At 48.1% G+C, this 25,076-nt stretch overlaps 1 protein-coding gene across 2 annotated transcripts in view; it reads left to right on the plus strand.

Annotated features, from left to right (window-relative positions):
* sema3h (sema domain, immunoglobulin domain (Ig), short basic domain, secreted, (semaphorin) 3H) overlaps positions 1 to 25,076 on the plus strand; it is a 217,571-nt gene that overhangs the window by 185,892 nt on the left and 6,603 nt on the right. The window contains exons 11-15 of one of the 2 annotated variants that reach the window (XM_038810740.1): positions 2,450 to 2,669; positions 4,805 to 4,893; positions 8,400 to 8,441; positions 10,638 to 10,795; positions 18,044 to 18,105. In XM_038810740.1, coding sequence (XP_038666668.1) covers positions 2,450 to 2,669; positions 4,805 to 4,893; positions 8,400 to 8,441; positions 10,638 to 10,795; positions 18,044 to 18,105 — 571 coding nt within the window. The remainder of the gene's footprint in view (positions 1 to 2,449; positions 2,670 to 4,804; positions 4,894 to 8,399; positions 8,442 to 10,637; positions 10,796 to 18,043; positions 18,106 to 25,076) is intronic. The other variant, XM_038810741.1, reaches the window with a different exon arrangement.

Genomic DNA, 25,076 nt, shown 5'->3' on the forward strand with positions numbered 1-25,076 from the left:
TCCCCGTGCAACCGTTTCCATTGGTTGCAGAAGAAAGGCAGAGAGATATAGGGATCAGCCAGCATCAGCATTAACATTACATGACATTAGCAGTGCACATCATGAGCTTCATCCAGTGCTGGCCTCATTGTCAGTGGTGCAATCTTTCAGATGAAACCTTAAATTTTCAGGTGAATGTAAAAGATCTCATGGAGCAAGTTAAAGATAAACAGGGACTCCTCTGTTGCTCTGGCCAACATTCAACCCTCAGCCCACATCAGCAAAAGTCAATGATCTGACCTCTTGAGACCTTGTTATGCAGCAATTGGCCAACACATTTGCTTACAAGAGATGACACTTTTAACAGTAATTAATTCCTCAAGAAGTGAACATCAGCATGAGTGCGAATTATTGGTCTCATCGCGCCCAACCTGGTGACGCAATGAGGCCATTTAATCTCCCAAGAAGCCTCTTGTGAGATTTGCAATGCTCAAAACACCTCGTGAGATTTAACAGAATCTTATGAGACGTCGCGATCTGAATCCTGCTCTCATTGTGTGAGATCCAGATGAACATATTTAAGTGAGCCATTTGGCTCATTTAAATATGTCTGAACCGTATTCTCCTGGGGCCCAGGACATGATTGGCGTAATGGCACGTTTGGGGGGGAGGGGGTCTCCCAGGCCATCGGAGGTCCCCGGGTGGTTGGGCTCTGTGCAGGGTGGTACCCTCACACTCCTGCTGACAGAGGCACCTTGGTACTGCCACTTGACAGTGTCCATGTGTCTGGGTGGCACTGCAATGGTGTGCTGGCCGTGCCAGGGTGCCCTTGCCAAAGATCAGGCCTAGTGGTGCCTGGCACTTAAGAAGTGGAGTGGTGGGGTGGGGGGGGGGGGGCTCAAGGACCCCATCAGAGGTCCCTGAGGTCCCTTCACCCCCTACACCTATGCAGGGCAGCAACCACCTGATCACACGTGTGCAAACAATTCTAGCTTGGCAGTGCCAACCTGGCACATCAGCTGTGCCAGAGCATCACCCTGCCCAAAGGTCATACAGCTGGGGTCCTCCGATACCCTGGGAGATACCCATGAGTGCCGATCCATCTGGTTCCTGTTTGTGGACACCAATGCTGAACGGCGCTGGCCCGAGGACTCCGAGGCAAAGGGGATGTCTCAGGTACCCGGGAATCTGCACATTAGAGTGAGACTAGCTGTCTTGCTCAAGTGTGCAGATTTGCCAAAAAGCAGGATTTACATTGCAATGTCTCATGAGATCGCGTTGTGTCTCGCGAGACCTTGCGAGCCAGGTAGATCCTGGGAGCTGGGTCTCCCAACTTTTATCGGCCACGCTGTGCCACGGCGAGCTGCTTTGCAGGCGCACCGAGGCCATTGGACCTCGCCCCCTGTTTCTGTCCCGTTAAATCGCACCCTATATCTTGATTACAACAGGACTGGAAATCCATTTGAAATGGAAAACAGATGCATGTTTTGGGTGGGACTCTTTATCAAAACTGTACAATTGGCTTCTGTTAATTTAAAGCCCCGATCCAGGGGATAATTCTGCTTCAAACGTAAATCCTCTTTTTTTTAAGCGGGTCAATTTTAACATGGCCAAGCGACATAACCTGCACATAAGACCATAAGACATAGGAGCAGAATTAGGCCACTCGGCCCATCGAGTCTGCTCTGCCATTCAATCATGGCTGATATTTTCTAATCTCCATTCTGCTGCCTTCACCCCATAACCCCTAACCCCTTATGAATCAAGACCCTATCTATCTCTGTCTTAAAGACACTCACTGATGTGGCCTCCACAACCTTCTGCGGCAAAGAGTTCCACAGATTCACCACCCTCTGGCTGAAGAAATTCCTCCTCATCTCTGTTTTAAAGGATTGTTCCTTTAGTCTGAGATAGTGTCCTCTGGTTCCAGTTTTTCCTCCAAGTGGAAACATCCTCTCCCCGTCCACTCTATCCAGGCCTCGCAGTACCTTGTAAGTTTCTTTGGACTGTGGAAGGAAACCGGAGCACCTGGATGAAACCCACGCAGGCACGGGGAGAAAGTGCAAACTCCACACAGGCAGTCATCCAAGGCTGGAATTGAGTCTGGGTCCCTGGCGCTGTGAGGCAGGAGTGCTAACCAGTGTGCCACCATGCCCAAATATAAATCTTTGGACAAGCCGGGATTGCTGATCATGATTAACCGTGTTGATTCAAGAGAAAATATTGGCCAGGACATCTGAAGAATTTCTTTGAATTAATAAAAATTATACTTAACAAGTCAAAGAGAATGGTCTTTCATGGATTCACAGCACACATTTCCAAAGCGCACAAGTCCCAGAACTTTCTATGTTGGTTTATTTATAACATTATCCCGAAAATGCTGAATCATTGGTGAGGTTTTCATCAGGGCATCAAAGTGCAATATCTTGTCCGTCACAATCTTATTGTTCCACGTGTCATTTCCTTCCAGTGTCCCAGCAGCACCTACGGGAGCTTTAAGTCAACACGTGAATATCCAGACGAAGCGATCTTCTTTATCCGGACTCACCCACTGATGCATGACTCGGTCTACCCTGTGGGTCAACGGCCGGTGCTGATGAGAGTTGGCGTGGACTACAAATTTACACGGCTTGCTGTGGATCGGGTCGAGGCAGTGGACGGACAATATGACGTGATGTTTATTGGAACAGGTGTGCAACCATAATAACCTTTATACAAAATCCACCTCTGAAGTACCTGTTAGTAGTGGCTTTATAATGGGGGGAGGGGTATACCATTTTAGGTTAAATTAGCACCTTACTAATTGATCAGTTATGTGAAAAGAACTATTTGAGGTTTGACTCCTCTCCTCACCAGCAAATAATTAACATCAAAACCTTCCAAAATATTTGACAAACTCTTACACCGTGCGCAAGATGCAAGCTTCTTAAGCACCTGTACTATGCATTTTGCAGCAAATGGTAATTGGATGACCTTCCTCTGGTAAATGTATGAACACTAGTCATAGATATTGCCAGCACATAAAGTGACTGAAGTCCACCTTAAATATGTGGTAGATTGTTGCCCACTGTAGGTTTATTCCTATCAGTGCCATACGAATGGCCAGCCCCCTATCTATACAAACCTATGGAGAAACGGTTCGGATAGAGCATCAGATCCACTATTACTTTCCCTATCTATATGAAAGAGCAGATTCATGAACCGACTTCTTCTATTGCTCATGGTGTCTACTTCAGGGAGGTGACAAAAATAGAGATAAAATATCAACGGCCAATTTCAGGAAGATCTCTGGGAAATCTCTTTCTGAGGCCTCAAGACCACGCAACCCATCTTTCTGCTTCTCATCGTCCTCCTCCTTGTCCTCCTTGTCTTGAGCCTGACTCACAGCCTCCTACTCGTAGCATTGGCTAGATCCCACTGTTGGTGTTGATGAGCGGCTGAGGCATTGTCATTCCACACCCCTTGGACCCACGTACCCTGCTGGATGTCAACCCAGTGTCCAGAGGTCTGAGCTCTGGCTCCCCGGTAATCAAGGCAATCCATCTATTCCTGGAGTTCCAAACTTTTCCCCGCCAGTTTCAGTTTTGTGCTTTGCAACAGATGGCTGCTACCTCACAATCAGCAAACAAGCAGACTTTCACACAAACCATTTGAATGGAAGGTAAAAACCAGTGACCTTACCTATTGTGCCACCAAATACTAATGAACTTGTTGCACACAGTAACCGAGATCATCATGAAATGTTATCTATAATGCCTGCTGAATTGTGACTGATCCTCTGTCTACTGATCTACTGTAGTGCTGCAGCTTATAATGACTGCCACTCTGAAATGTACAAGATTCCGAAGGAGCTTGGTAGGGTGGGCGCTGAGAGATTGTTTCCGTTGGTTGGGGAATCTAAGATTCCCAGTCTCAGGATAGCGGGCTGAGATCATTGAAAGAAAAATTCCAATTAAGGGGCAATTTAGCGTGGCCAATCCACCTAACCTGCACATCTTTGGGTTGTGGGGGTGAGACCCACACATGGGGAGAATGTGCAAACTCCACACGGACAATGATCCGGGGCTGAGATCGAACCCGGGTCCTCGGTGCTGTGAGGCAGCAGTGCTCACCACTGCGCCACCATGCTGCCCCTTGAGATCACTTAAGACAGCGATGAGGCAAAATTACTTCACTCAATAGGTTGTGAACCTTTGGAGTTCTGTACCCCAAAGGGCTGAATACATTTAAGGATGGGGTATACAGATGTTTGGTCTCTCGGGGAATCGAGGTTTATGGGGAGTGGGGGGGGGGGGGGGGGGGGGGGGGGAATTGAAAACTTAGATCAATTATGATCAGATTTAATGGCGGAGCAGGCTTATAAGGTCATATGGTCTACTCCTGCTCCTTATGTCTTTATGCCACTTGGTGTTGCTAGTGTATGCACAAGCTGGCTGTGCCGTTATTCCTGCTGTAGCTGTAGTTTTACCTCACAGCATTGTGACTGTCTCCAGTTTACACCAAATCGGGACTTAACGCCAACTGCGGTTTAAAAACAAATATATTTGTAAATCTTATGTTTGTGGTCTTAGCTGCAGTATGCAATACAAGAATTCAACTCTCCATCCTGTCACGTTTAAGCAAGAGCTATTTAATCAGTTCAAGGAAGGCTTGTGTGCTTGTTTTGGATATTGATGAAAGCAGATAGGGCAAAGGGCCTGGAAGATATTGTACTTTGGAATGTCTGTTCCTCCCTTACTGATTACACTGAGACATTGAATCACTCGTGCTTGCAGGCCCCACTTTATAAAACTCCAGTTGACAGTCCTATTCTGTTTTTCTACAGACACTGGGGTGGTCCTGAAATCTATCTATGCCCCCAAAGCAAACCAGGAGGTAGAAGAGATCATTCTCGAAGAGTTGGAGGTATTCCAGGTAAGTGGCAATAATTATAGAGGGAGCTGAATGGAATTAATTCCACTTCTTACTGAAGCTACCAAGTGTCACTTTCTGTTCTCTTCATCAACATTGATCCAGTTGCAACATTTTGAAAAGAAGAAGCATAGATATGAGAGATGTCAGACTTGCAAACAGAACATTGACATTTGTGCTGCAGCTGAGGTGAAATTATTTCAAGGCAGCAGCATAAGTTGGTCGCATTTTACACTCATTGCAATTTTCAGTTATAGAGGGTAAGAAGAAATAGCAGAAAGGGGAAGGATGAAGTTATTGGGAGGATGAAGGGGGGGGGGGGAGAACCAATCAATGGGAAGAAGTGTGCTGTGAGACCCAGTAATTGGGAAGAAGTGTGGGGGAGACCCAATTATTGGGAGGAAGTGTGTGTAGGGGGGGGAGGGGGGGAGATCCAGCTTTTGGGAAGAGACGGGGAGACTCAGTTATTGGGAGAAGTGTGTGGGAGACCCAGTTATTGAGGGGAAGTGTAGGAGAAGATCCTCCTGGAAGTGTGTTGGAGACCCAGTTTTTGGGAGAAGTGTGGGGGAGACCTAATTATTGGGGGAAGTGTGGGAAGACCCAGCCATGAAGGGGAGAATAAGAGCATTAGAAATAGGAGCTGGAATGACTTTACGACACCTTGGGCCTGCTTCACCATTATATAAGATCAGAACTGATCTTCTACTTCAAGTTCGCTTTCCAAACCTGTATCTATATACCTTGATTCCCTTCATATTAGCAATCACTGTCTTAAATATATTCAACAATTTTGCAGCCACTACCCTCCGGATTTAGAATTCCAAAAATTTGCAAGCCTCTGAGTGAAGAAATTGCTCCTCATCTCAGTGATAGTTGATTCTGAGGCTATGATTCTTAGTTCAAGACTCCAGCTATCTGTCCTGTCAAGGCCCTTAAGAATTATGTATGTTTAAATGAGGTCACTACTCATTCTTTTAAATTCCAAATAATATTCTACTAAATCTCTTTCATAGGATGATCCTCTCATCTCATGACTCAATCCACAGAACCTTGGTTGCATCTCCTCTGAGCCAGTATATCCTTTCAGTCACAGAGGACATAACTGTGCACAGTAATCCAAGTGTGATCTCACCACAGCCCTATGTAAATGCGGCAAGATTTCATTACTCTTACATTCCAGGTTCTCCCAGTTTGGGCTAACATACCATCTGCCATCTTACTTGTTTGCTGTACTTCTACATTTACTTTCTGTGACTCACTTATAGGAATGTTCAAATCTACCAACAATTGCTAGTCTTTCTCCTTTTAAAAATATTTTCTTTTCCATTCTTCCCAAAATATAACCATAGAATCCCTACTGTGCATAGAAGGCCATTCAGCCCATTGAGTCTGCACCAATCCTCTGAAAGAGCATGCAACCCAGGCACACTTCCCCACCCGACACTACCAAATCTGCTCATCCCTGGACACTAAGGGGCAATTTTAGCATGGCCAATCCACCTACGCTGCACATCTTTGGACAGTGGGAGGAAACCAGAGCACCTGGAGGAAACCCATCCAGACACGGCGCGAAAGTGCAAACTCCACACAGTCACCCAAGGCCGGAAATGAACCCAGGTCCCTGGTGCTGTGAGGCAGGCGTGCTAACCATTGTGCCTCCCCTACCAAGGTGGATAATTTCACATTTACCCATATTATACTCCATTTGCCACCTTCTTGCCAAATCACTTAACCTGTCAATCTCCTCTTTGCATCCTCCTCAAATATTCTGCCCCATGAGGAGAGTCAGTCATGTTGGGTAAGGGTGTGCAGTGCTCCTGCCATGGTGCTCCTGTCATGGTGGAAAGGCAGTAAGAAAATGCACAGCCATCTTGAGGAGATGTCGACATGAAGCCTAGCTGGTGAAAAATATGACAGGAGAGTTGGAGACAATATTCGGTGGAGTTGAGGTGGGGGATGTAATTCAGACGCATTATTTTACAGAACAAGGTACCATTAACGGAGGTGCAGTACAAAGGAGCTGTATATTTAGGCAGTGTAAAAAACATTCCTGATATGTGCCTGATCCTAATAAGGATATTTCTTGGCAAATCACTTGTACATTTATGAGGTTTCAGTCAGGCAAGTCGCGTTAGTGTGTTTGCCGTGGGTTTGAGTACTCGAGGGACAAGTTTGGCATGAGATATATCAAAAATCCAAACTAGAGCCTGCTGTGCTAAAACTTACATGAATGCCGACCACTGAATTACTATTGCCACGGGATTACACAGAATACATACTTTTATTGAGAACCGTCTTTAATATTACTTCTTTTTAATGTATTTTCTGCGGCTATGAGTGATCCTTCTTCTGAAGACTTGGGGGCTGCTTTGCGAATTAGAAGCATACAGTTGACCTACTGGCCATCTATTTGAAGCGAAGCCCAGACTATAGTGAAGTAATAATAAAAGAGACTATTTGCTTCTTTTGATCAGGATTAAAGAGGAAGAATATTCATCTTAGTTGTCTCATGTACCCCAAATAAAATAAAGGGACAGATTGCTGGTTGGAAAGGGCCTTGGCATAAACCATTTATGAAGTCCCTTCTTGAGTTGGGAGCTCTGCACTCTGTACCCAATGGACAGCACGGTAGCACAGTGGGTTACCACTGTTGCTTCACAGCGCCAGGGTCTCGGGTTCGATTACCGCTTGGGTCACTGTCTGTGTGAAGCCTGCACATTCTCCCCGTGTCTGCGTGGGTTTCCTCCGGGTGCTCCGTTTACTCCGACAAGTCCCGGAAGATGTGCTCGTTAGGTGAATTGAACATTCTGAATTCTCCCTCTGTGTACCTGAACAGGCGCCAGAGTGTGGCGACTGGGGGATTTTCACAGTAACTTCATTGCAATGTGAATGTAAGCCTACTTGTGACAATAATAAAGCTTATTATGGAACAAATGAAAAAACAAAATGATGTTTTGTAGAGAATGATTTTTTAAACCAATGCACAGAATTAAGTTAACATTTTTTAGGAGCATAGGTGGGGGTTTGGCCCTGCCAGGGCCGGTTCCTCTGCGGCAGACGCGGTGAGCCATTCAAATGTCCGTTGACTTTGGAGGGATCGTTGGATTCTGCCAGCGGGAGAGCCGGAAAATCTGGCTAAAGGGACAGGAATAGGCTATTCAGCCCATTGAGCCTGCTCTGCCATTCACTGAGATCATGGTTGATAATCCACCTCAACACCACTTTCCCACACTATCCCCATCCTCAACATTGTTGCCCATCTGTAGTTAGTCTGAAGTGAGTGGTTTGTACTGGTACGTCAGAAGAAGATTAGTAATACACTGGTGGCACATACAAGCCAGACTCGTAAGGACTGCATGGTTTCTTTCCCAAGGGCAAAATGAAATAGTTGAGCTTTTCATTTTCCCTTGCTGCTTCTCAGCTTTAAGTAAAAAGTCGCAGGTACAGATTTATTGTTTTAACTGTTAACATCATGGATACCCCCTTACCCTGCTTTAATCTCTCCTTAGGACAAGTCACCCATCACTTCGATGAACCTGTCCAGGAAACGGGTAAGCAGACACATATTTGTGATAATGCATGATCATTGCACCAAATGTGAAATCATAATGTCCTGAGTGACAGACCACAAAATTTTTTTCCATAGAGTAATAGAGTCGAGATAATTTTTCATAGCTGACACAGTTCACAAAGCAACATCTACTTGTGTAAGCATCAAAAATCAATGACTCAAGAAACTTATTTAACTCTGCCCAATAGTGAGAAAGATTGAACTGACTTCACAGGGTCCAGATGTACACCATTAGCAGCAACAGTTGTTGGGGAACAAAATGCCCGAAAGGGTGACTCATTTTTCTCAATCATGTGATTGAGCTGCACTTTGCTCGCTTCCACAGGGTGAAGCAGCCACCTGAATGGATTGCCTCAGGCCATTGCAGCCCTCTGAGGGAGAGCGGACATGAGCCAGTGCCCTGAATGGATTGCCTCAGGCCATTGCAGCCCTCTGAGGGAGAGCGGACATGAGCCAGTGCCCAGAATGGATTGCCTCAGGCCATTGCAGCCCTCTGAGGGAGAGCGGACATGAGCCAGTGCCCTGAATGGATTGCCTCAGGCCATTTCAGCCCTCTGAGGGAGAGCGGACATGAGCCAGTGCCGAGAATGGATTGCCTCAGGCCATTGCAGCCCTCTGAGGGAGAGCGGACATGAGCCAGTGCCCAGAATGGATTGCCTCAGGCCATTGCAGCCCTCTGAGGGAGAGGGGACATGAGCCAGTGCCCAGAATGGATTACCTCAGGCCATTGCAGCCCTCTGAGGGAGAGCGGACATGAGCCAGTGCCCAGAATGATACCTGCTTCTTGTTAAACAAATGGAGCCGTGACTGAATAAGTGTGCGGTGACAACTCTGTAATATACAACATATATAAAACAATGAACTGAAGCCTAAGAGGGATTTCCAGGCAAAAGCATCTATTCAGGGTTCAGGACCCATGTACCATTTAAAACCCTCGCTATGATTAACATGTTCCTCTCAGGTCTGTAATTGGAGGATCTCATACTGGAGATCCTTGGCAACATCTTCTGAGCTTTCTAGTAGTATATTGGAAAGTGGGGAGGGCATTCAAGTGGACAGGAAGGTGGTGAATGAAACACCCTGACTCCATCCCGATTGAATCCAGAGCAGAAAGGCCTGTGATTCACCTCCCTGCCCCACTGCCAATTGATGCCCCTCAGTGCACAATTAATGACCGCTGAAGGGCAGGCCTTGTCCTGCTGCCACTGATGTTAAGCCAGCTGCAGGTAGGCCTGTTGCCATGTGGCATGTAAACCTGCGCATGCTGCTTGCCGTCTCTCGGGGAATGGGGGGCAGTGGGGTTGCTGATGGTGGTATCTTCTTCAACGGCACTCGGTGCCTGGTCAAGGGACCGGCATTGGGAAGTGGAGGTTTGGGAAGTGTAGGTTGGGCGGGTGAGGGGAGACGGAGACTCCCTGTGTGACCTGCCGGGTCTTGCATGTATTGGATGTCTCACTGGATGACCCTGGGCACACTGTCCTACACTATTCCACCCACTCAATTAAGTATCACTGTCTTTTTGATTCAATGTCAAGGGTAACTAGGAATGAGTAATAAATTCTGGTCTGGCCAGCGATGCCCACGTCCCGTAAATGAATTAAAACAAAAATATCCTGTCTACATTAGAATGCGCCTGAGAGCAGGATCGACACTTCGCTGAGGAAGTGTGCACTGTCAGAGGTGTCGTCTTTCAGATAATACATTAAACTGAGGCTCCAACTGCCCTCTCGGGTGGATGTAAAAGATCCCTCAGCTCTATTCTAAAGAAAAATATGAGAGTTCTCTTCATGTCGCTACCATAAAGCGATTTGTTGAGATCTGGGTGGCACTGTCTGAAAGGGAAGTGGATTGAATGGTAAATTTTGAAGAGAATTGGATAGATGGATGAAACAGGAAAAAAAAATTCTGGGCTGCACCCAGAACTAGTAAAACCTGGGATGCGGCTGGTACTTTTCCAAACTGGTCTTATATATCTTAAAATGGAACTCCAGTTCCACCGAGTATCAGCTTTTTGCTTTGAGACGGGAAAGAGGAGGAGGTGAGGAGGATTACATTGACAGCTTTTACAAAGAGTTGGCGCGAGCACAATGGGCCGAATGGTCTCCTTCTGTATTGTGTAATTTATGATCTGAGCTTCTGGCTTGCAAACAGTTGCCAACTCTAATTTTCATTATAGCAGTGGCTGTATCTTGGCTCAAAGAGCGGCTTGGCCCAGGTCTCCTTGTACCAGTGTGATCTGTACGGTAAAGGCTGTGCCGAATGCTGCCTGGCGCGGGACCCTTACTGCACCTGGAATGGAAGCTCCTGCAGCACATACCTGCCCAGCATCCGCAGGTCAGTCCATTGCTACAGTAACTTGTTTCCTTGAATGCTGTTTACCTGTGTGCATACATCACGACTGCTTGAATGTGACTAAATCCTGAGTTTGGCCAGACCGTTACACTCTGCATCTCACCCTCAAAAACGTTATACAGGGCGCGACCTAACAGGAAAGAAAGAGTCCCGTCTGTGCGGGATTAGCAAGGCAGTTCCCAACGCTGTCCCGCTAGCGACCCACACTCTGATATTTTTCCGGGCCTCAGCAGGGAACGCATTCAGTCGCAATTCCTGCACTGAAGAGCTCCACTCACCAGTTCAGGAAGAGATCGACTTGCCAATTTTAAATGGGGCCACGATCTCCCAATCCACCAAGGCAGCACTCGTACCACCCCCTCCCCGCAGTGCCGCAACTCACTTGTTGGGAGGTCCCTGCGGCCCCCGCCCCTCCACACACCCCACCCCATAACGGCAGGGCACCCCGAGCCCAATCCCCGGTGTGGCCAAAATTGCGCCTGGGCACTTTGGCACTGCAAGCCTGACAGTCCCCCTTTCATCCTGGCAGTGCCACCTGGGCACCGTGGCAGTGTTAGGGTGGCGTCCAGGTGGCACTACCAAGGGTGCCCAGATGTCACTGCCAATGATGCCCAGGAGGCATCAGCCATGCCAGGGTGCCACCCTGCACATAGTCCAACCACCCGGGGGGGGGCTCCAATCACCTGGGAGACCCCCAAGTTTACTTCCGCCAGGTCCTCATTTATGGCGCGGGACCTGCTGGGGTCTCCTCAGTGAGGTCGGTAGATCCTGGTGGCCAGTTAGATCTGGTGTCGGCATAGTTAAGTGAGCAGTTGAACTCACTTAACTATGCAAGTCTGGATTGCGAACTCTCGCGAGACCTCGTTAAATTTCACGGGCCTAACGGCTATCGGGAGTCACTGAAGAGGCCCCTTGTGGGATCCACTGGCCGCATCCCGTTCTGATTCTGGCAGGGCACATCTGATAAATCACATCCACAGATTTGAAATGCAAAGATTTAAATGAAATTGTTAAAAGGGCAGTTTTTTCTCTCTTCAGCAAGCTAAAGACAGACACTGCTAATCTTGAGAAACATTTTGCTGTAGTTAGTTTCAGGACCACATTCCCTTCCCACCTTTGTCAACTTGACCAAAGCAAAAATTAGTTCACATACAACTTCATCCTAACATTTCCGCATCACGACTTTGTTCAGGTACACTGGCTACCCCTGAGTACCTGTGCTAAACGGCAGAACAGAACTTAATTGAGCAGTTCAACTCAGTTCAATACAGTGTATTGCCGAGCACCATATAAGATTGAACATTGGCCTATGGATTTAATTGTACCCTGTGAGGAATCGTAGACCATTAGGTTTGTATTCATCAAGCAAGGAATGCAACAGATACACCTTGATTAGCAGCATGCACTCCCAGATCTGTCAAATCAAGAAACCTCAGTCATAGAATAAAGCTCGCTCTCACCGCCCAATAATGTGTAGTAACCCAATTCCTGGAAATACACTTCCTCCTACCTGAGATGGAATGTTTTTATTTTACACACCAGGCAATCTGATTGGCCTACAGGGAAGAGCCAATTGGCCAGATTAGAGTGTTGTGTATACATGGCATGCCCCCTGTGGTAAACACCACTGGTAACACACTACATGTATTATGGTACTGCCACTGTATTACAGGTACCACAGTAAATGCCAGCCTGCTGGCTATCCCAGCAGGTGACGTACAAAAGTGTATGCTCTCCTGCACTGCTCCCATTCTGGTTCCAGCTGCAGGAGGCTCAACATCTTGTGCAAGAAAGCCTCAATAGTTTTACTGTTTTCGTCTCGTGGTTATTGATGGTGCATCAATTTATTGCACAAGATTTTAAAAAGATGAACATCTTAATCAAGCCTGAACGCCTGGAGCTGAACCCTCACACAGCCGACGCCATAGCAACCTTCGAGCACTGGCTAGCCTGCTTTGAAGGATACCTCAGAGCAGCCAGTGAAGAACTCTCGGACCCACAGAAGCTCCAGGTCCGCTACTCAGGGGTGAGTCCACAAGTTTTTCCCCTCATCCGGGACGTGCCCATCTACACAAAACCAATGGCGCTACTAAAGGGACAGTACATCAAGTCTGTGAATCAAGTGTACGCCAGGCACCTCCTGGCCACGAGACGTCAACTCCCGGGGGAGTTTCGGGACAATTTCTTGCAGGTTCTACGGATTCTCAGTAGGAACTGTAACTGCCAGGCAGTTTCGACAGTCCAACACACCGAACTACTAATCAGAGAAGCTTATGTCACGGGCATTAAGTCTACTTGCGTTCCCCAGCGGCTATTGGAAAGGAGGACGCTCGACCTTACAGATATGATGCAGTTTGCTAATTCCCTAGAAGTGGCCTCCCGTAATCTGGAGGCCTACACCTCCGACCACACGGCACCCTCGCAGGCATCGTGGTACACGCAAGCCTGCGCCGCGCAGCAGCTGACCAACTCCGGTGGGCCCAAATATTATTTTTGTGGCCAGAGTAAACATTCCAGGCAGCGCTGCCCGGCGCGGAGTGCGACCTGCAACAGCTACGGGAAGAAGGGCCACTTCGTTTCCGTTTGCCAGGCCCGATCGGTCACTGCTATTTCCAGGCCCAGCATCGCTACACCCCCCACGTGTGAGCCAGGGCGCCGCCATCTTCTCCACCACAAGCCACGTGCGGCCCGTGGGCACTGCCATCTTTGCTATCTTCCTTGTGCGCCCTGTGGGTGCCGCCATCTTGGACTGTGCCTCAGGACCCCTGCTTGTCTGGCCGTTTGCGGACCGCTGATGCCTCCACTACCGCTGATTAGCCCGGGACCTCCCAAAATCTTCCGCAGATCGCCTCGATCGGTCTCAGCCCCGCAACCTTGCGACCACTACGACAACGGTAAAGATCAACGGGCACAAGATGACCTGCCTCTTTGACTCCGGGAACACAGAGGGTTTCATCCACCCTGCTACGGTAAGGCGCTGCTCCCTCCCGGTACTCCCTGTCACCCAGAAAATCTCCCTGGCCTCCGGATCCCATTCCGTGCAAATCCGGGGGTACTGCGTCGCGACCCTCACCATTCAGGGCATAGAGTACAGCAACTTCAGGCTCTATGTCCTCCCCCATCTCTGCACTGCCCTGTTACTTGGTCTTGATTTTCAATCTCTGAAATTTGGCGGACCCCCCCCCCTCACCGTCTGCAGTCTCACGACCCTTAAGGTCGATCCTCCTTCACTTTTTGCAAATCTCACCCCGGACTGTAAGCCCGTCGCCACTAGGAGCAGATGGTACAGAGCGCAGGACAGGACCTTTATCAGGTCAGACGTCCAATGGCTTCTACGGGAGGGGGTCATTGAGGCCAGTAACAGACCCTGGAGAGCTCAAGTGGTGGTACTGAAGACTGGGGAGAAGCACAGGATGGTCATTGACTACAGTCAGACCATCAACCGGTACATGCAGCTCGAAGTGTACCGCCTCCCACGCATATCTGACGTGGTCAATCAGATTGCGCAGTATCGAGTCTTCTCTATAGTTGACTTGAAGTCCGTCTACCACCAGCTCCCCATCCATCAGGAGGACCACCAATACACTACGTTCGAAGCAGACGACCGCCTCTATCATTTCCTTAGAGTTCCCTTTGGTGTCACCAATGGGTTCTCGGTCTTCCAGCGAGAGATGGACCGAATGGTTGACCAGTACGGGCTGCGGGCCACCTTCCCGTACCTAGATAACATCATCATCTGCGGCCACGATCAGCAGGACCACAACGCAAACCTCCAAAAATTCCTCCATACCGCCAAACTCCTTAACCTCACCTACAATAAGGAGAAATGCATGTTCCACACCAACCGCTTAGCCATCCTTGGCTACCCTGATTGCATGCGCCCCCTCCTGGAACTCCCCCTCCCTCACTGCCCCTAAGGCCCTGAAACGATGCCGGGGGTTTTTCTCATATTACGCCCAGTGGATCCCTAATTATGCGGACAAGACCCGCCCACTCATCAAGTCCACGGTTTTTCTCCTGACGGCTGAGGCCCGCCGTGCCTTCAACCACATCAAGGCGACCATTTCAGGTGGAGAGCGATACATCAGACGTAGCTCTGTCTGTCACTCTCAACCAGGCGGGCAGACCTGTGGCTTTTTTCCCCGCACCATCCATGCCTCCGAAATTCGGCACTCTTCTGTCGAAAAGGAGGCCCAAGCCATTGTGGAAGCTGTGCAAGATTCACTCTCCTCACTGACCAGCGGTCGGTTGCCTTCATGTTTAACAATACGCAGCGGGGCAAGATCAAAATGACAAAATCTTGAGGTGGAGAATCGAGCTCTCCACCTATAACTATGAGATCCTGTATCGCCCGGGGAAGCTCAATGAGCCCCCAGATGCCCTTTCTGCGGTACATGTGCCAGCGCACAAGTGGACCGACTCCAGGCTCTCCACAATGACCTCTGCCACCTGGGGGTCATCCGGTTCTTCCATTTTATCAAAGCCCGCAACCTGCCCTACTCCATTGAGGAGGTCAGGACTGTGACCAGAGACTGCCCAGTCTGCGCAGAGTGCAAGCCGCACTTCTACCGGCCAGATAGAGCGCACCTGGTAAAGGCCTCCTGCCCCTTTGAGCGCCTCAGCATAGACTTCAAAGGGCCCCACCCCTCCACCGACTGCAACTAGTACTTCTTCTGTGTAATTGATGAGTACTCCCGTTTCCCTTTCGCCATCTCCTGCCCCGACATGACTACTGCCACGGTCATTAAAGCCCTGCACAGAATCTTCACCCTGTTCGGTTTCCCCACCTATATCCAAGCGATCGGGGATCCTCTTTCATGAGTGATGAGCTGCGTCAGTTCCTGCTCAGCAAGGACATCGCCTCGAGCAGGTTGACCAGCCATAACCCACGGGGAAACGGGCAGGTGGAGAGGGAGAATGGGACGGTCTGGAAGGCCATCCTGCTGGCCCTTCGGTCTAGGAATCTCCCGGTCTCCTGCTGGCAGGCGGTCCTCCCTGACGCGCTCCACTCCATCATGTCACTCCTGTGCACCGCTACTAATGAGACCCCTCACGAACGTGTGTTTGCCTTCCCTAGGAAGTCCACCTCCAGGGTCTCGCTCCCAACATGGCTGACAGTTCCTGGACCCGTCCTCCTCCGGAAGCATGTGCGGAGCCATCAATCAGATCCCTTGGTTGAGAAAGTCCACCTCCTCCATGCGAACCCACGGTACGCCTACGCGGCACACTCTGACGGGCGACAGGACACAGTCTCCCTCTGGGACCTAGCACCCGCTGGGTCCCCACCATCAACCCCCGACCTGATACCGCTTCTCCCCCCCTCCGGTTGCCTCGTTCACCCCTGCGCCACCCACCCTCCCAACAGCGAACCTCACCGCAGCCCCTCACCCAGCAGATCCGTCCCCTCACTGGATCCACTAAGGGGTGACGAAGGAGAGGACAACACACTCCCAGAGTCGCAGGTGACCACATCGTAGCCCACACCACCACCAGGACTGAGGCGATCGCAGCGGAGGGTCAAAGCCCCCGACAGACCCGATCTGTAATGTTGTTCCTCACCCCTGCCGGATTATTTTTAAACAGGGGGTGAATGTGGTAAACACCACTGGTAACACACTACATGTATTATGGTACTGCCACTGTATTACAGGTACCACAGTAAATCCCAGCCTGCTGGCTCCTCCCAGCAGGCGGCGTATAAAAGTGTATGCTCTCCTGCGCTGCAGCCATTCTTGTTCCAGCTGCAGGAGGCTCAACATCTTGTGCAATAAAGCCTCAATAGTTTCACCATTTTCGTCTTGTGGTTACTGATGGTGCATCACCCCCATTAGGAACTGGGTGGAGACTGCACCACAACGAGCCTTGCACATAAGGTACAGCATAAAAATAGGCCATTCAGCCCAACTGGTTAATTTTAATCTTTATCCTACACACACCGCACCTCATCAGCTCAGTCTTTCAGAGTAACTTTCTATTTACTTGTCCCTCGTGTATTTACCCAGCATCACCTTAAGTGCATCTGTGCAATTGCCTCAACTACTCCAAGTTCTACATTAAAGCTATAAAGACCTTTGTGCTAAATTCCCTGATGGATTTAGTATTCCACCAGTCTTGGACCAGTTTTGAACCTAGAGGTGAAATGGGGATATCTTTATCAGCAGGGGATATCAAAGAGTTAACAGTTTTCCAGGCTGCTAGTTTACCACAGAAATACAGCATGTCATGTCAAGCATGTAACAAGTCACTACCACATCAACAGAACACCATTTTTGCCTAAACACCAGATGTGTTACCATAGCCAACATTGCAAGTTATTCATAAGGATTTTGGACTATCATTAAGTGTCCATGATTGTACCACAAGATTCATGACAGGGACACCACTGTACCATGTGACTCAAAATCTGGACCAGCATCTCGAGAGTTATGTGAATACATCAAATGTGTTGTACCTCAGTTATTCATTGTGGATTTTCACAGTGCAGGACAGTCGTTAGCCCTTTCACACACACATTTCCTTGATTTGCTGGTGTCTCATTTTGTGTTCCAACCAAGTGCAACTTTGCAAGTGAACCAGTAGCCTACTGAAATAGTGATGGTGTATGTCAACTGCTGATACTTGGGATGGTCCTAATTATCAACTAAAAAAAGGAACATCCTCTGAACTCTAAGCGAACAAATTCCCCTCCTGAAGAAAATAGGATTCAAAATCTGTCAATATCGCAAACCCAGTAACCATCTTTTATATGTTAACCATCTAAACCCCTCCATTAGACTCCTGCCTGTAGCTTATTCCCAGCATTCAATTTTCTATGTATAACCCAGACAAATTCCTCAGTTAAATTCCAGCTTTTAGCTCACTCTTGGCCATTCATTACCATTTATGTATTCTACTATTTTAAACACCTCAAAGTCCTAGGTTAGGTTTACATCTATAAATCCCCTGGGGATCCATTCTATACATAAACATCCAAAACCCCATTATATGTAATTATGACTCTATAATTTCAGCACATAATGAGACTTGCTATCTATGAAGTAAATACTATGGATTGGGCAGCTTTCAAATGCCTTCCTGAGGCAACAGATTTGGTCATTGACACAAGGCATCTGAACTCTTAGCTGTTGGATACTGTTCAAATAAACCACAGAATAAAAGAGAGCGCTTTGGATTGAGACTTCAATGGGTTGCTGTTGAACCTGACCCCCTTGCTGGTATGTTTGCTTGCAGAAGGCACACTCGACAGGCCGCTCTGAAAGGAGACCCTTTGACTCAGTGCTTCAACCAGGGAGGTAAGTGTCACCAATGAACAAAAAGGTCAACCCATTCTCGAGTGTAATCATTGAAGCTCTTGCATTTAAGAAGTGGTCTGTCAAACTGTTTGAGGGTAAATTAAATTTCTTTAAAGGCTTGGTTTTGACAAATAATCAAGTAATTTTCCAGTGTTGCTATCCTCAGACAGAAGACAAAAGGAGGTCAGTACAACCAGCATAAGAACTACATAAGAACTAGGAGCAGAAGTAGACCGTCCGGCCCTTCGAGCCTGCTCCGCCATTCTATAAGATCATGGCTGATCTTTTCGTGGTCTCAGAACCACTTACCCGCACTCTCGCCATATCCCGTAATTCCTATATTTTTCAAAAAAACATCTACCCTATCTTTAAATATATTCAATGAAGTAGCGTCTACTACTGCTTTCAGTAGGGAATTCCATACTTTAACTACCCTCTCGGTGAAGAAGTTCCTCCTTGATTCAGTCCTAAATCTGCTCCCCCTAATTTTGAGGCTATGCCCTCTTGTCCTGCTTTCACCTAACAGTGGAAACACCCTTTCTACTTCTATCTTATCCATTCCCTTCAACATTTTATGTTTTTATTAGATCCCCCCTCAACCTTCTGAATTCCAGTGAATATAATCCCAATCTACTCGGCCTCTCCTCATACGATAACCCCCTCAACTCCGGAATCAGCCTAGTGAACCTCCTCTGCACCCCCTCTAGTGCTAGCACATCCTTTCTCAAGTGTGGAGACCAAAACATCACACAGTACTCCAGCTGTGGCCTCACCAGCACCTTGTACAACTGCAACATTACCTCTCTACTTTTAGCATGTCTGCTAAAGTCACTTTACAACCAATCTAGAGAGGTAGAAGGGCAGATTTTTTTTTTGGGGGGGACTTTCTTTTGCATATCTATTCGTTGCACAACAGCAACTTGTCAAGGATTCTTTGACAGCACCTTCCAAACCCACAAACTCTTGTCAACCAAAGGACAAGGACAAGGACAGTGGACACATAGGGACACCATCGCCTGCAAGGTCTCTCTAAGCCACACACATGCTGACTTGGAAACATATTGGGCGTGATTCTCCGCTGCCCACGACGGGTCGGAGAATAGCGGGCGGGCCTTCCCGACAATTTTCACGGCCTCCCGCTATTCTCCCCCCCCCCCCCCCCCAACACGAATCGCTGCTCGCCGTTTTTTACGGCGAACAGCGATTCTCCATGGGCCGAATACCGCGGAGTTTACGGTCGTTTTCACGGCCGCGATCACACCTGCTTTCAGCGTTCGTGAAAACGGCCGCAAAGTGCCCGTCCCGGACAACCATGGCACCGATTGGCACGGCCGCACCACGGCCGTGCCAAGGATGGCATGGGCCTGCGATCGGTGGGCACCGATCGCGGGCAGCGGGTCCGATACTCGCGCACTATTTGTTCTTCTGCCACCCCGCAGGGTCAGTCCGTGGGGCGGCTGAGGGGCATGACGGCCCGCGCATGCGCGGGTTTTGACGCGTCTGCGTGATGACGTCATCCGCGCATGCGCTGGTTGGAGCCGTCCAACCCACGCATGCGTGGCTGATGTCATCGTGCGCGTCAGCCGTCGTGACGCTTAGCGACGGTCGCTAAGGCCGCGCTGCCGTGCATCACGGGGCCCCGCTGCTAGCCCCGCCCGGGGGGGAGAATTGGGTCCCGGGAGGGGGCGCGGAGGCTGCCGTGAAACACGGCCAGTTTCACGGCAGCCTTTACGACTCGCCGCATTTGCAGAGAATCGCGCCCATTGTTCCTTCACTGTTGTTGGGTCAAAATCCAAAACTCCCTATCTAAGAGAACTGTGGGTGTATCTATGTTCAGCAGTGTTTCAAGAAAGCGGCTTCTCAAGGACAATTAGGGATGGGCAATCAGTGCTGGCCTAGACAGAGATGTCTACATCTCATGTATGAATAAAGAAAAAAACAGCAGTTTCAGAAATGTTAAAACTAAAAGGTTAAAAAGTAACTGTAAGAGATCTTAAAGATTACAACTGAAGCATTTTTGATGGGAAAATTTTATAAAAGTTGCCTTATTGCAGTTGGATTTCTGTGTTTCAAGAAGTCCAATTAATTTTTTCTAATGAAACCCAGGAAAGGGTTATGCAGTAAAACTGCGCAGACATCATCCATTTTGAGGTTGAACGCCAACTGTCCATTTTGAAATTTGGGTTTGAATGGGAAGAGGCATGATTAGAGATGAGTACCTGCTCCTGATTCAGAGATGCCAAGAAGGCCTTTGCACCTTTCTGCAGACACTGAACTCTGAACCAATCTATATAGGCTTTGTGAGCCAACAGTGCATAAAGTTAAAGCGATGATAAAGTCTTGAGTAAACATGCCAGTCAAATACTCGGACAAAAGATAGGGGAGAAAATACACACCACGTACCAGTTATTTGCTGCCACCTTAACATGCTGCTGGCTTCATAGCTCAGTGGACTGGTCAGCTGGTTTGTGATGCAGACCAAGGCCAACAGCGCGGGTTCAATTCCTGTACCAGCTTACCCGAACAGGGGCCAGAATGTGGCAACTAGGGGCTTCTCACAGTAACTTCATACTTTTGACACTAAAAGATGATTATTATTATCCTTCCAAACCTTCCCTCTCCCCTCCTCCCTGGCAGCAGGTTTATTCAAAGATTTACTCAAAGATGGACAGTGGGCAGCACGGTAGCATTGTGGATAGCATAATCGCTTCACAGCTCCAGGGTCCCAGGTTCGATTCCGGCTTGGGTCACTGTCTGTGCGGAGTCTGCACATCCTCCCCGTGTGTGCGTGGGTTTCCTCCAGGTGCTCTGGTTTCCTCCCACAGTCCAAAGATGTGCTGGTTAGGTGGATTGGCCATGATAAATTGCCCTTAGAGTCCAAAATTGCCCTTACTGTTGAGTGGGGTTACTGGGTTAAGGGGTTATGGGGATAGGGTTAGGGTGGAGTTGTTGACCTTGGGTAGGGTGCTCTTTCCAAGAGCTGGTGCAGACTCGATGGGCTGAATGGCCTCCTTCTGCACTGTAAAAATTCTATGATACACAATGGAGTTGAGCCCCTGACTTGCTATTGAATCCTTAAATGAGTTGGTCAAATTCGCTTGTAGTTGCTAGTGCTGCCCTCAGGGCTCAAACAGCAAGGTGGGTTTTTAGAGTCTGAAATGTTAGTGGACTATCCAAGTTTAAAAATCAGCACATCTCTGCTACTCTCACAGCCACCATCCAGTGAACAGGAGCTGCTTTTCTGACCTGAGTTGCTTTTCTTTCCCTGAGCTGAGTGACACAGAGACCAGTTTTAACCCTCAGCTGCTAAGTCAGCTGAATCTGCATGGACGAACTGTCGAAGTTGGGGCCAATTTTCGGCCTGTATGGTTCAGCAGCTCACTCATTAGGCCGTTGGAGGGAGTGAGGGGCTGGTCGAGGAGGAATACAGCTTTAAAATAAAACAAAAGCGAAGTATGAGAAAGAATTCGGCACCAGGAAAAGTGTGGTGGCTAATCAGCGCCTGAAGGTCAGACTGTTTTGAAAACGGTGGCCAGGCCTTTTTGTCTCCACATGCCACAAATTCACTTAAAAAACATTTAGTCATGGCTTGTAGTTCAGAAAAATAATGATTAAAGGGTCTGGAAGATTCGTAGACTGCTACGTTAGAAAAATACGGATAGCTGTTCCGTGTAATCGTGTCCAGGTGTGAATGTGTACAGCAGGGAAAAATGGGACATCAGTTCTCTTTTGTCTTCCACTGTCCCTACTGATCTCATCAAGGTCAGGGATGGGCTGGCAGAGGTAAAAATACACTCAATGTGGCATCATCAAGTTCTCCTGGATCAGACGCAATGGGTGGGATTTACCGAGCAACCTGTTGCGGGTTTTGCGATTGCGCGAGGTGGCTCACCATTGGGCAGTGGTGGGATGTTCTGGTGCCCCCCCATTGTCAACAGGGTTTCCTGTTGAATGCATCCCTTGCTGCCGGGAAATCCGCAGTGGGACCGGAAGATCCTGCGGGCGTGACTGGCCAGAAAGATCTGGCCATTATGAGTTTGGCAGCTTAAAGAGCATTTCTCTGCCCTCGCAGTGCCGGTTGTGTGTTAACTGTCCCAACATGTTCAACCTCACAGGAGCAATCCTGGCGCACATCATTCTGGACAGTTTTTGCAAGGTGGTAATCAACCCGTTTAGCCATGTTACGAATGCACTTTCCATTGCCATGAAGAGGCACGTGAACCCATAAGCTTCTGGCCTAGAGGTAGGGATGCTACCTCTGTGCCACAAGAATTCCCTAACCCCATACGTCATCTTCAGATAAACTGACCCTAATTTTAGGTTACCAGTCCTGTGTGAGATTAGTAAATTTGTATTGAGCAAACATAAAAATAAAACACTAAAAGACTGTGGATGTTGGATCAATAAGAGCTTTCAATAACAACAACTTGTATTTATACAACACATTTAACATATTAAAACAACAGGGTAGTTCACGGGATCATTATGCAGCGCAGTTGGACACCAAGCCACATAAGGAGATATTTGGGTCGATAAGTGAAAGCTTGGACAAAGAGGGAGGTTTTAAGGAATGCCTTAAAGGTGGAAAGCAAGGTAGATAGGAAGAGACTTTTAGCGAGGGTATTCCGGAGCTTAGAGTCCAGGCAGTTAAATACATGGCTACCAATGGTGGAATGATTCAAATCAAGAATGCTCAAGAGGCCAGAACTGGAGGAGTGCAGATATCTTGGAGGGCTGTGAGCTTCAAGTACCTTTGGGTAGCACGGTGGCACCGTGGTTAGCACTGCTGCCTCATATTACCAGGGACCCGGGTTCAATTCCAATCTCGGGTGACTGTGTGGAGGTTGCATATTCTTCCCGTGTCTGCCCGAGTTTCCTCCGGGTGCTCCAGTTTCCTCCCACAGTCCATGTGCAGATTAGATGGATTGGCCATGCTAAATAGGAATCCGGCCCCAGAGGGGACACTGGAAAAAACAGTGGAAATGGGAAGGATAGGCATTGATGGTTACGATTAAGTAGAGAAGTGTGTGTTGCATTATGCTGCTTCAGGAAGCACAGGCTGCTACTTGATGCAGTCTTGACTAAAGGATGCTCCAGACTCTGAAATTAGTTCAACATGTTTATTGAACTATTAACACAGTTCTCAAATGAGTTTGACTCTCTGCTAATCTAACTGTAGTAACTCAGTCTAATTGTACCAGCTTGCTCTAAGCCATGTGCTGGGGTTTGATGCTGCTGATCAACGCTGTCTAACTCTCTAGAGGTTTGTCTGTGGAGGGAGGCAGGGTGTGAGTGCCTCATCCTTTTTATAGTGTTTATGTTATGCCCCCTTGTGGTGATGCCACCTTTGAGTGTCCTGACTGCCCATTGGTTATGTCCTATTCTGAGTGTTCATTGGTTGTATGTTTGCATATCATGACAGTGTGGAATTGGGTGTGGCAGTGCCATGCAGCTGGATGATGGTGAGAGGCATAGGAAGAGGATGTTATCTTTGCAAGGATCATCCTGTAATGAATCAATAAAACAGTTGTGCATCATGTCTGTTCAGGTCTGTTTCTGTTGAACTTAAGAGAGCCAAGATGAGGCTGTACCGGGGGGAGATGCCAGGGTGAGAATAATAGCTCTAATGGTGGCCAGGGCAAAGCAGGTGGAAGTGAGGCCGTGGTTGAGCAGAACAATAGTTGCAGAAATGTGACAAGACTGAGATAGATGGATGTTTGTTAGGTATAATATTGAGAGACACAAAACAAAGAGGGATAAATGAGGTTGAATTACAGATCATCAGAGGGTTAGATAGGGTGGACAGTGAGAGTCTTTTTCCTCGGATGGTGATGACCAACACGAGGGGACATAGCTTTAAATTGAGGGGTGGTAGATATAGGACAGATGTCAGAGGCAGTGTCTTTACTCAGAGAGTAGTAGGGGTGTGGAACACCCTGCCTGCAACAGTAGTAGACTCGCCAACTTTAAGGGCATTTAAGTGGTCACTGGATAGACATATGGATGAAAATGGAATAGTGTAGGTCAGATAGGCTTCAGATGGTTTCATGGGTCGGCGCAACATCGAGGGCCGAAGGGCCCATACTGCGCTGTAATGTTCTATCTGTGTTCTACTTGAATAGGGCAACAGGTTCAAAGGTCTGAATGGCCTTTTCCTACTGTTGTAAGTTCAGATAATGACAGCAATACATTAGAGGGTCTCAGTAAATGATTTCAAATTAGGCCAACAAGCTTTGGACCTGGGCCGGGATTCTCTGTCGCATGTCCGCCCGCTACCACTGCTAGCTATGGCGGAGAATTTGGCACTCAGCCAAATCTCCCATTCACTGCAGCGGGAATCGGTAATCCCGCTGCCATGAACAGACGGAGAATCCCGTCCTTTAAATTTTATGGAAACTTTTGGAAACAATACAGGAAGTAATTTTTGAGTTTATCCCGATAGTTTTCTGGATTTGACCTTGAACGTGTGGCCTCAACCTGATGTACACTTCACTGAACACCCAGTAGGACTCACTCCTGTTTGATGGTTCAATATGGGTCCTTCACACCAGTCAGTGCTGTGTGAACACAGCCTTGCACCGCAGTCTGTGTGGTGCCTCGAATTGCACTCTTAAGCTGCACTATTTATTGCAAACTGATTCACCACAGCCACTAAGGAGTTTGATATAAATGCAAAATGAAACTTATTAATTTATCGGTTCCCTTTACCATGGCCTTTCATTTTAACATAGGTTCTGCAATGTCTATACACTTGGCTGAAACAACAAAGTTGCCTCAACAATTAACAATATAATTAGGCTACATCAGGTAGAATCATTTTGGCTCTTGCGGAGACGTGCAAAATTGGAAAATAGGAGTATTTTGTTTTTTCCTTGATCCTGGAAGACTTATCTCAAACTCTCAAAATGATAAATGGCCGATGAGACTTGGTGAAATATGGCATGAGAGTGTTGGAATGCAGCCATAACCCC

This window comes from Scyliorhinus canicula, chromosome 11 (assembly GCF_902713615.1).
Source record: "Scyliorhinus canicula chromosome 11, sScyCan1.1, whole genome shotgun sequence".
Taxonomy (NCBI): domain Eukaryota; kingdom Metazoa; phylum Chordata; class Chondrichthyes; order Carcharhiniformes; family Scyliorhinidae; genus Scyliorhinus; species Scyliorhinus canicula.